Source organism: Candoia aspera, chromosome 2 (genome assembly GCF_035149785.1).
Source record: "Candoia aspera isolate rCanAsp1 chromosome 2, rCanAsp1.hap2, whole genome shotgun sequence".
Taxonomy (NCBI): domain Eukaryota; kingdom Metazoa; phylum Chordata; class Lepidosauria; order Squamata; family Boidae; genus Candoia; species Candoia aspera.
In genome coordinates, this window is record NC_086154.1 from 123,717,146 (window position 1) to 123,729,603 (window position 12,458).

The 12,458-nt window shown below is 42.6% G+C and overlaps 1 protein-coding gene across 1 annotated transcript in view; it reads left to right on the top strand.

Moving 5' to 3' along the window:
• Positions 1–12,458, top strand: part of PITPNC1 (phosphatidylinositol transfer protein cytoplasmic 1) — a 162,314-nt gene that overhangs the window by 91,664 nt on the left and 58,192 nt on the right. Inside the window, exon 3 of the mRNA XM_063293487.1 lies at positions 4,743–4,831. Within this exon, the coding sequence (XP_063149557.1) occupies positions 4,743–4,831 (89 nt within the window). The remainder of the gene's footprint in view (positions 1–4,742; positions 4,832–12,458) is intronic.

Below are 12,458 nucleotides of genomic sequence, written 5' to 3' on the forward strand. Positions count from 1 at the left end.
ATCCCTATTGATTTGTCTCTTTCTTCAGAAGGAGACACAGCTTTAAAGATCCCCAATTTTCATTACAACTCCATAGAATAAGCCAGCCCACACATAGCCATCTCCAGCATAGCAGCAGCCTCTGCCCACTTGGGACTGAAAACCATGAAGCACAACAAGAGAAACTTGTTGTAGAGTAAGTCTGCAGCGGTTTATGCTTGCTGAGTCCACTTTCTACAAACATGCATGAGAGATTTGTATAAGTGGGCTGGAGATAATTAACTTTACAAATTGGCTTCCTTATTTTGTGGGCAATTCTGCTTAATCAGTAGTTATTAATTCAATTAGCTTATTTTCTTTCTTAGCCCTGACCAAGAAAGGTGTTTGTGTGTGGGGGGGGTGGCTTCTGGTAGGTATGTAGGTAGTTAGGTAGGTAGTTAGGTAGGTGCATGCAGAAACATAAACATAGATGCCCATAATACACAGGTGTGTCACATGCACATAGTTGGAATCTTTTTTCCTTTTGGAGAATTGTTTTAAATTCTGGATTGCCTTCCTTTGAGGTAAATATGGAAATAGTTTAGGCAACAGTTTTGCATGCCACCTGTAGATTTAAATGCAGCAGCTAATATTACATACTGTGTGAATAGCAGCAGATGTATCTCAGTGGCTCTGGGAAAGAAGGCTGTTTTAAACCTTGTTTCCATGGATTTCTCTGGTCAAAAAGGAAATGCTTCAAAATTGTGACTCTTCCCCCTCAGGACAGATTGTGGGAGGAGAGCTATAAACTGGGCAAGGGTGACAAACAGCTAAGAACTGGGGGCCAAAGACAAAGCCAACTAGGAGAGTCAGACAAATTGTTATTTGACTGGAGCGGTGTTTCTCAACTCAGGATGTGTGGACTTCAACTCCCAGAATTCCCTAGCCAGCCAACTTCAATTCTGGGAGTTGAAATCCACACATCTTAAGGTTCGTGAGGTTGAGAAACACTGGACTAGAATATAACTTGAATGTGAATCTGCATTTCAGAGATTTCAAAGGCTCACCATTCCCAGCATAACCAACAAGCTTTCTTGTTTGTTGAGACCTGTCACAGTCTGGTGACACAGTAAACTGTAGTTTAGCCAAGGTATACTTCAGTTGCAATGTATCTGCAAATCTTCCAGTTGTGGAGAGGTCAGCTTAGCTCAACTGGGGTATGCCCAAATAAATTCTAGCAACCTTTGCTTTTTGTCCTGCATAATTGGAAGAAGAACACAATTTTTGCTTTTGCTCACAGTTCATCACAGCTTGCTACCTTGTCTGGACTTGGAAGCTGAGCTGAGTTGGACCTGGTGTGTACTTGGATGGGGAATCTCAGGGCTGTAGATTTGATGGCAAAGTCAGAAAAGATTCTGGAAAAAGGTTGTGGCAAACTGCTTCTGTGCTGTGGCCTTGAAATCTGGATGGAAATGGCTGGTTATCAGGAGTCAGACTTGACGCAAGGAGCATCCATCTTTACCTTAAATGTGAACTGTTGTAAACCTCTCTAAGAAACACCTGACTACAATTTATTTGAAAAATTGGTTAGAGATTCCTAAACACTCTCGACAGCGTAGTTCTGTTGCCAAACTAGTTCTAACTGCTTATCTGATTGATAGTCCTCCTTTCTATTGGGGCTAAATACTTAAGGCAGCTCACAACATACAACATACCAATGCAAGATCAAAAATTGAATGCAGTGATAAAACAGTAACAATGAACCATTAAACCTTGATGAAAGAAATAGGAAAGTGGGTGAGGATCAAATGCTACTCTATAAAGAACACATGTTATCGCTTGAGAGCCATGCAGAAGAAGGCCTTCTCTGATATGACCGATAAAAGGCTCCTCTTAACATCTGAATACCTTTATGTATTTATTTATTTGATATATTCCACCTTGATTTTTTACAACTCAAGATGGCATAGATAATGCTCTTTTCTCCTGTTTTCCATACAACAACAATCCTGTAAGGTGGGTTGGGCTGAGAGAGAGTGACTGGCCCATAGTCACCCAGCTAGCTTCCCTGCCTAAGAGAAGACTAGAACTCTGGGTCTCCCATTTTCTAATCCAGCACCTTAACCACTATACTGCATCATACTGGCTCAGTATCACAAGAGTTGGACTTTCAGATAGATAGGCCATAGCCCGGGTAAGATTTAAAAAGTTAATGCTAGCAGCTTAAAATGTGTCTGAGAAATCACTGGCTTAGATCCATTTGTGTTCTTTCCATTAAGACCATTTGCTCCAAGTGGAACCTACCCACCCAATATGTGCAGGCCAAGAGGGGATGCTATCAACTCCCTGCTTTCCCTGCCTCAAGGAAGTAAGGAAGCCTGGAGGATGACCTTTGCAATTGTGGTGCCTCCCTTAAGAGTAGCTGGCCCCTGTGGTCTGGATGGCCCTTATCCTGTTCGCATTTTATAAAGCAGTTAAGCCCACACTTTTCTGCAGAGCTTTCAGAGAGGCAAGCACCATATAAGATAGTCAGCATTTTAGTGGGAAGCTCTTGGTCCTGCCAACATGAGCTATTGTGGACTGGTTTTGACCATTTTATTGTTTTAGAATCATAAATCACCTAGAATTTATTATGTGGGCAGCACATTCTCTCTCTCTCTCTTCATCTCTTCAGTCATATCTGACTTGATTAGTTCTCTTCATTCCTTTGGTTAGTTTACAACTTAGTTTAATATCTCTAGATTTAAACCAGAATCTTGCTGATGGTGTTTATCCAGCGTGTTTTTGCCAACCTCATTTTCTAGCACCTCCAACCATTCCTAGCATAGATTTTTTTTTTCCCAAGGAGTTTGAACAAATGATAAAACAGCCTTAGGTTGATAATCTTAGTTTCCAATGATATTTATGGCTTGATGCTTTTTTTTTTTGCTGTCCAAGCACAGTAGCTGTCTCCACAAGCATTATTTGAAGGAATCTATCTGCTTCTATCTGCTTTCTTATTGTCAAATTTTCACAGCCAAAGGTAGTTACAGAAAAAACAATCACATTTACCATTCTGCACTTGGTATTAAGACTGATGCCCTTGCTTTTCCAGATCTCCATGCTAGTCATTGCAGTGCACTCAGGTTATATTCTGAAATATCATACAAATCACTGTAAAAAAATAAATGAAGTCTTCTTTTAATGTGGACATGTGACACCAGCAGTGCAGAGTGGGTTACACCTTTACTGTTTCATTTACACTAAATGGCACTTCTGGATACATTTCAAGATTATCCCCACATAAGAGCATCTGGCAATAATCAAGGTGATCATGACTATTTTTCTCCCTAAACAAAATACTTTTTATGTTTTGAGAACACATTGCTATTTTTCCTTATATCAATGAATGCATGAAGAAATGCTCCCCATGCATAGCAGCCTTGCCCCCAAGTTCTCTGTGCATTCAGTTAGTAAGCACGTCCCAACTCTTTGACCACCTCAATTTTTCATGTTATCTGCCAAAAACCCACTGTTCTGGGGTTTGGGCACATGTGAACCAAACCTTATTCATCTTACTCATCTTCTGTTTAAACTAAACACAACCCAATTCCTGTAGGATTTGCCACCTATCTCTTTATCATCTTCCCTGCTCTCTGCTGGATCCTTACCAGCATATGGGGAGGATTTATACTGACATCAGCACGCAAGACAGACTGCATTTTTTCCCATGTTAGGACTTTCATCACTCATTCAGCCACCACTTGATAATAAGAAAACAACTTCAGAATTGGGAGAGCAAAGTAAACCTTAAAATTATTTATTACAATACAAAACTAACATTTTGGATCAGTAATCAGAAAAATACTACCAGGCTGTACTTTTGTTGTTTATACAGCATCTAAACATTTATTATGTAGTGTAGAAACACTGTTGTGGTTATTTAGGCTCATCAAATGAAGACAGTGGGTTGGGTTTCTAAAACGTACAAGTCATATCTGAAAAAAATCATTTACAATACTTTTATTTTAATAGAATATTGTTTAATTTTTGTCCTCCCCTGTATTATAACAACTTATTGATGCCTAAAGTATATATTTGTTATAATAGATAACTGACCTATCAGAAAAAGGGCTAAGTAGGATAGGAGGCCATTGGAAATCCCAGGGTGTAGGCTAGGAAAAAAGGGGCCCGGCAGAAGGCAGTGGCCAGTCACTTGCATCTTGCTGCCAGGAAAACTACAGAAGTGCATTGACAGCAGCTGGACTCAAGCTTGATTTGAGGGAATTTGCAATTCCTTTGCATTTCAAAATATATTTTCTGCACTGCTAAACACTAATGCTTGGAAAAATAATCCTATCTTATGGCTCTTTAAAACTAAGCCTGGAAAATACATTTTGAGTGGTTGCCACTGTGAAAAAAATGGCTGCTATTTATGGACGACAATTTCCCAGTGTATAACTGCAACCTGGAAAAGCAGATGTTCCACCTGATCCAACCTTTGGTGTTTTCATTTAGTCTCATAAACCTGAGTGTTGGGAAATGGGTATTTTGTGGCTGGTCATACTCCTCCATCATTGCTCTGTTGTGAAGACAACCTCTTTTGGCAGCACTCCCCAAGTTTTAAAGGGGCTTACCAGCTACAACGTGATAATGAACGACATGGCCTCTGTTTTGGGGTATTTTGTACAGAAATATAATTTGTCTTTATCTACCATCATTATGCCTTCCACTACTTATCGTTCATTAGGGGAAATTAACAGGGTGGATTGTACTTGTGATTCAGGTTTATGTTTCTCTTGCAGCAAACTTCCAAGCTGGGCAAGAGCTGTTGTTCCCAAAATATTTTATGTTACAGAGAAGGCATGGAATTACTACCCATATACAATCACAGGTATGTTTTGAAGGGGATGGTGGTGGTAAAGGAAGTAGATATTTTGATGATTTCAGTTGTTACACGATCCTGTTATTCTGTCTTGGATGAACAGTTTTATTATGGTACAATATTTTACAAACTAGATGCTCCATCACATGCATGTTTATCGTCAGTTGGGTATGCATATATCATTTGTTCAGGTTTAGAATTGCAAGCAGTTAAATCAGAGGGAAATGACATGCAAAGGCTACAAAGAGTGACAATTAGATTGGAGGTTGATGTTAAACAAAGTAATCACAGTGACTTTTTATAATGGCAGTGACAGTTGATAACACACTGCTGAATTAATTAACCTCTGTAGTGAGATGGGAAATCACCGATTCTATTCAGACCAATTAACAGAATGGAAGTTCGGCTAAGTCTTCCCTTGGAATTCCTTTGTTCAAGAATGACCACAGTAAGAATTAGTAGCAGGTCGGCTGAATCCTGACTGGCTCCAACTGGTTTCTGAAGATTGAATTTCTAACGTCTGATTTGCATCACTTGATCCTTTTTCATGTCCTATGCAAATATAAAAGGGTATTTCAGGCAGATTACAAGGATACATAAGAATACAGTAGTCCTCGTTTAGCAACCATAATTGGGACTGGCAACTCAATTGTTAAGTGAAGTGGTTGCTAAATGAAACCACGACTGTACTTACGATCTTACTTCAGCTTTCCTTCGCTTTACAGAGTTGTGGAGGTTGTAAATGTGAGGACTGGTCACAAAGTTACTTTTTTACCACTGTTGTGACTGCAAACAGTCACTAAACGAGGACTACCTGTATAAGCAGGAGAGTGGATGTTGTAACTAGTGTTCTTAGATCTTCTCATTACGTTGTCTGAATAGATATGGGAGTCAAGTTGGTACCTGGCTCTGTTGTACAGTCTGATCCCTATGTGGTCCTCTGCTCATGGCCTGCTGTTGCTGTTGAGCATTTACAGGTAGTCCTTGACTTGTGACCACAACTGGGACTGGAATTTCCACTGCTGAGTGATGCAGTCATAAAGCATGATGTCACGTGACTGCATTGTTTAGTGACAGTAATCCCAGCACTTCCCAATGCCATTGTTAAACGAATTCCACCAGTTGTTAGCCAAGGACCCACCCCAATCCAAGCCATTCCGGGCTTGGTCCCTCCCAGCCCCAACCCTTGGTAAGGTAAAGGACTGCATCCAACTCCCCCCACCCACCTATCTCCCTCCCCCCCATCTCTGCCCTTTTGGCCACCCTGCATCCTGCCTTGCAGGGTGGCAAACAGCCCCAGAACTGTGCGGCTCTGGGGCTGTTTGCCATGCTGCGGCTCAGGGGCTTCTTGGCGTGCTGTGGCTCTGGGGCTGCAGAAAGCCCCTGAGCTGCAGCACGAAGCTGCAGCCACCCGTGGAAGCCTCAGCTGCCCCAGCGTGGCCTAGCAGTGCAGCATGAAGCCACAGCGTGCTGGGAAGCCCTACCACTGCACAGGGCCACAACTGGGGGGGGCAAGCGGGGCATATGACCTGGGCACCGCCCCGGGGCACCAAAATGAGCACTGGGGGCGCCAAAATGGGCACGGAATCCATGTTTGCCCCAGGTGACACAGGCCCTAGTTGCGGGCCTGCCACTGTGGCACAAAGCCACAACCCAGCACTGTGGCGTAAAGCCCTAGCCACCCCAGCTGCCCCAGCCCAACCATCCTCATTGCCCTGCACTTGGGGACCTCTGCTGCCACCACTGTAGCCGACCTTTGCCATCTTCTTGCTCCAATTGCTGATGAGGTGTGCCCGGCCTGGCCCTTCTTGAGGCAGCTGCTGGCCATGTGAGGCCATCTTCCCTGGGTCTTGCGAGAAAACCTCTGGGTACAACCTTGGGAAGAAAGCCTTGTGCAGCCAGCAGCTGCCTCGCAAAGGGCCAGGCCTGGCATGCTTAGTCAACAGCAAGAGCAAGAAGACGGAGAGGGTCAGCTAGGGCGGTAGGGGCCACAGAGTACAGGGGGACAAAAGGGCATAGATTGTGGGGAGATGGGGGTGGAGGGAGTTGAAGTGCCTCTGTGGTTGTAACTGCAGGCAAGCTGCCAAGTGCCTGAATTTTGATCACATGACCGCAGGGGTGCTGCAACAGCCATAACTTCAGGGATCTGTCATAAGTCCCTTCGTTCAGTGCTGTCATAACTTTGAATAGTCGCTGAACAAATGGTCATAAGTCGAGGACTATCTGTATATAGATTAGGGGTACATCTGAAAGTGGGGAAAGACTCAATGGGTAGGAAGTCTTATTGTCAAGAATAGGGAGTATTAAGTGGATTAACTGGAAGATCTAGGTGACAAGAAGATGTGTTAGATCATTTTCTTTTCTAGACTTGTCTTGTAATAGATTCTTTGTGGTACCAGGTTGATCATGCCAGAGCTGCCATTTCAATTTCTTGAATATAAAAAATACAAGAAATTGTATTTGTATCTGTAGGTATTTTGGACCAAAAGCAGGCAAACCACAGCTTGGAAGCTGCATGTGGCTCCACAGCGCTCTGTGGTGAAGATTTTGAAATTCCCTGGCAGAATGGAATTGTGTGTAATAACATTCCAAAAATAGAGGTGGAGGGCCAGTTTTTAGAGTGGGGGTTGTGGATTATGGATGTGAATGGGAGATTTTGCCTCCCCCAAACTACCTGTTCCCATTTCAATTTTTAACTTCTTCCCCCAAATACAGAAAACTGCATTGGCTATATTTGGCCCTGTCACTGGACAGCCTCCTGGGAAGCTGAATTGTGGGCTTCACTCCTGTTTTGGCTTAAGAAATTGTAGTAGGGAGCAGCGGGCCCTTTAAAGAGCAAATAGGCAGCCTTATGTGCCCAGAGGTAGTCACCTGATCCCTGAAAGCCAATAGAGACAAAGGAAGTAATTGGTGGGATTTTTGGAGATGGCTGGATGAGGGGGGGTTACCTCAGGCAAGGCTGTTTTGCTATAGGCTATTTATTTGTATTTATCTCTTTTTTATTGTGTGTTCGGTGTGTGGAACCTTATCTTACTTTGTCACCTGTAATAAAGTTGATTTTTTAAGAAATCCTGGAGTTGACCTTCTAGCCCCTGCCTCAACTTGACTGAGCTGCAGACTCCCCAAATTTTGTTTGGTTTCTCCTCCTGTAGTTTAGCCAGACCCAGGGTGGGGTGAGGATTTCCCCTTTAATCCTCTCCTGGTTCCCCCAAAGGGCTGGTGTGGAAGGGAGAAATGGGTTGTAAGGGGGGGGGTGGCTGCAAGGAGGCCTAATTCTCCAGTCACTGCTCACCCCAAAGTGACCTGAAGTAAATAAGTAAGTAAGTAAGTAAGTTCAGAACCAAAGTACCTGAAATGCTTGATGAAAATGAATGTGACCAGTCTCCTGCCCAGGTAATCAGAAGGGATGCATATCTGAGGGCTGTGTATGAAATCTTTAGAACAGGGTTTCTCAGTCCTGGCAACTTTAACATGTTTGGACTTCAACTCCCAGAATTCCCCAACCAGTATATAAGATGGGGCTTTTTACCTATTCTGTAGATACACAGTAGTGTCCAGAAAGCACACTGGTTTGTTAGACTAGTCTTGATTTGAGTTACTGGGAGGTGAACGATTTTGGTTCTAGATTAACTTCTCTAGGTTTCTGAATTCAGATAATAAAAATGTCACTGTATCTCAGGCAGAGATAGTTTTTAGAGACAGGAGTTTATTAAGAAGCCACTGCTGAAAATCAACCATAAGCATGTTAGCATACTGTAGAGGTAGGCAGTATCTGTGGCAGTACAATTCATTTCCCTCCGACCGTACTGCTTTACAATTCTCTTGCCCATTTTCAGCCACCCATTTAATTATGATGCATACAATTAATTGAATTCAAGGTTTATACCTATCTTCCCCCACCTGCATGTCTTCCAGATGTGTGGATTTCACTTCCCAGAATTCTCCAGCCAGCCCAGTTATTCCCAAGAATTGTGGGAACTCTTGTCCCAGAGTGAGTGCCATAGTTGAAGCCTGGCTTATTCTATATATAATACATTTCTTAGCCTTAAAAGTGCCACACAAGACTGTGTTATTTTCATAGCAACACAAATTAACACAGGTACTCTTCTGGACATTTTTGCTGTTTTATGTGTTGCTCATTTCTGCCTTAACTTTCATAAGTTAAAGTTTCATAAGTTACAGATGAAAACCCCCCACTAATCATTAGAAGTAAAGAATCCTCACTATTTTCATTACTTGTTCTAGCCTTTGCTGGATACTTATTACCCAACTCTGTTCACTGCTGATTAAGTACAGCACCACATAAAATTGTGAAGTAGATTTGATGTGCAAAGTGGTAATTCACTTTGCTGCTGTAGCTGATTTCCCTTGTAGTTAACCTAACAGCTGTACCGTACCAGGGACATTATTTAGTAGGGGTTACAAAGATCCGGCAGTACTTCATTCAGTTCATCCAAGGACAAGTTGCCATTCTTCATAATTAGAACCTTTGCTTACAGGAGAGCCAAGCTGAACACAGATTAGTCATACAGCTACAAATTATTGTTTATGGTACCATGGCTGAGTTTGCTCTCTCTGCATGCCTATCTGTAAATTGCTTTACATGTCCAGGGCATACCCAGTGTTCTTACAAAAAACAACAACCCTGTTTTCACTCCAGCTATCTGAGGTAAAATGTCAAGGGCATATTTCTCCTGGCACTGCAGAGTTTCCTTGGCACCAGAGGACAGCAAACATGCCCTAACTTTGAGCTAGCAGGGAGTTGGAGAATTGTGCTGGCTGAAGGGAAGCCACGAGTTGTCAGATGGGTATATTCCGGAAAAGCCACAGTGAAGTCCTGAGAACTCTCAGGCAACAGAAGGGATCTCCTCACCCCAATTCCTCACCCCAGCCTGTCATACCTACTTTCCCAAAAGAAGGGAACTATTCTCTGCAGATGAAACAAGATTAAGAAAAGTATAACCTCTTCTAACAACTGTTTTGCATAAATGTTTTGAGGCAAACTCATTATATGCTCCATGCTTATTATTTAAGATGGGAAGTTTAATCTTTCCCTTTGCTTCAAAGTGAGTGCTGTAAAAAGGTATGAATTGGCAGGACATTTTAGAGCACTATTTCTAAATTCAGTTTCCTCCATTATTATATATTTGTTGTGGGAGACTGGAGAGTTAGGGTTTCTCTTACATATACAGATGTTGTTGTTTATTCGTTCAGTCACTTCCGACTCTTCGTGACTTCATGGACCAGCCCACGCCAGAGCTTCTTGTCGGTCGTCAACACGCCCAGCTCCCCCAGGGATGAGTCCGTCACCTCTAGAATATCATCCATCCATCTTGCCCTTGGTCGGCCCCTCTTCCTTTTGCCTTCCACTCTCCCTAGCATCAGCATCTTCTCCAGGGTGTCCTGTCTTCTCATTATGTGGCCAAAGTATTTCAGTTTTGCCTTGAATATCATTCCCTCAAGTGAGCAGTCTGGCTTTATTTCCTGGAGTATGGACTGGTTTGATCTTCTTGCAGTCCAAGGCACTCTCAGAATTTTCCTCCAACACCACAGTTCAAAAGCATCGATCTTCCTTCTCTCAGCCTTCCTTATGGTCCAGCTCTCACAGCCATATGTTACTATGGGGAACACCATTGCTTTAACAATGCGGACCTTTGTTGTCAGTGTGATGTCTCTGCTCTTAACTATTTTATCAAGATTTGTCATTGCTCTTCTCCCAAGGATTAAGCGTCTTCTGATTTCCTGACTGCAGTCAGCATCTGCAGTAATCTTCGCACCTAGAAATACAAAGTCTTTCACTGCTTCTATATTTTCTCCCTCTATTTGCCAGTTATCAATCAAGCTGGCTGCCATAATCTTGGTTTTTTGAGGTTTAGCTGCAAGCCAGCTTTTGCACTTTCTTCTTTCACCTTCATCATAAGGCTCCTCAGTTCCTCTTCGCTTTCAGCCATCGAAGTGGTATCATCTGCATATCTGAGATTGTTAATGTTTCTTCCAGCAATTTTAACTCCAGCCTTGGATTCCTCAAGCCCAGCTTGTCGCATGATGTGTTCTGCATACAAGTTGAATAGGTAGGGTGAGAGTATACAGCCCTGCCGTACTCCTTTCCCAATCTTAAACCAGTCCGTTGTTCTGTGGTCTGTTCTTATTGTTGCTACTTGGTCGTTATACAGATTCTTCAGGAGGCAGACAAGATGACTTGGTATCCCCATACCACTAAGAACTTGCCACAATTTCTTATGGTCCACACAGTCAAAGGCTTTAGAATAGTCACTAAAACAGAAATAGATGTTTTTCTGAAACTCCCTGGCTTTTTCTATTATCCCACGGATATTGGCAATTTGGTCCCTAGTTCCTCTGCCTTTTCTAAACCCAGCTTGTACATCTGGCAATTCTCGCTCCATGAATTGCTGAAGTCTACCTTGCAGGATCTTGAGCATTACCTTACTGGCATGTGAAATGAGTGCCACTGTTCGATAGTTTGAACATTCTTTAGTGTTTCCCTTTTTTGGTATGGGGATATAACTTGATTTTTTCCAATCGGATGGCCATTCCTGTGTTTTCCAAATTTGCTGGCATATAGCATGCATTACCTTGACAGCATCATCTTGCAAGATTTTGAACAGTTCAGCTGGGATGCCGTCGTCTCCTGCTGCCTTGTTATTAGCAATGCTTCTTAAGGCCCATTCAACCTCACTCTTCAGAATGTCTGGCTGTAGCTCACTGACCACACCATCAAAGCTATCCCCGATATTGTTATCCTTCCTATACAGGTCTTCTGTATATTCTTGCCACCTTTTCTTGATCTCTTCTTCTTCTGTTAGGTCCTTGCCATCTTTGTTTTTGATCATACACATTTTTGTCTGGAATTTACCTCCGATGTTTCTAATTTTCTGGAAGAGGTCTCTTGTCCTTCCTATTCTATTGTCTTCTTCCACTTCCGCGCATTGCTTGTTTAAAAATAATTCCTTATCTCTTCTGGCTAACCTCTGGAATTTTGCATTTAATTGGGCATATCTCCCCCTGTCACTGTTGCCTTTTGCTTTCCTTCTTTCTTGGGCTACTTCTAGTGTCTCAGCAGACAGCCATTTTGCCTTCTTGGTTTTCTCTTTCTTTGGGATGTATTTTGTTGCCGCCTCCTGAACAATGTTGCGAACTTCTGTCCATAGTTCTTCCGGGACCCCATCTACTAAGTCCAGTCCCTTAAATCTATTCTTCACCTCCACTGCATATTCCTTAGGAGTATTAGTGAGCTGATAGCTAGCTGATCTGTGGGTCTTCCCTAATCTCTTTAGTCTGATCCTAAATTGTGCAATAAGAAGTTTGTGATCTGAACTACAGTCAGCTCCAGGTCTTGGTTTTACGGACTGTATAGATGTCCGCCACTTTTGGCTGCAAAGGATGTAGTCAATCTGATTTTGGTGTTGTCCATCTGGTGAAGTCCATGTATAAAGCCATCTCTTAGGTTGTTGGAAGAGAGTGTTTGTTATGCAGAGTGAATTGTCTTGGCAAAATTCTATCAGCCTATGTCCTGCTTCGTTTTGTTCTCCCAGGCCATGCTTACCTGTAATTCCAGGTGTCATTTGACTGCCCACCTTAGCATTCCAGTCTCCCGTGATGAAAATAACATCTCTTT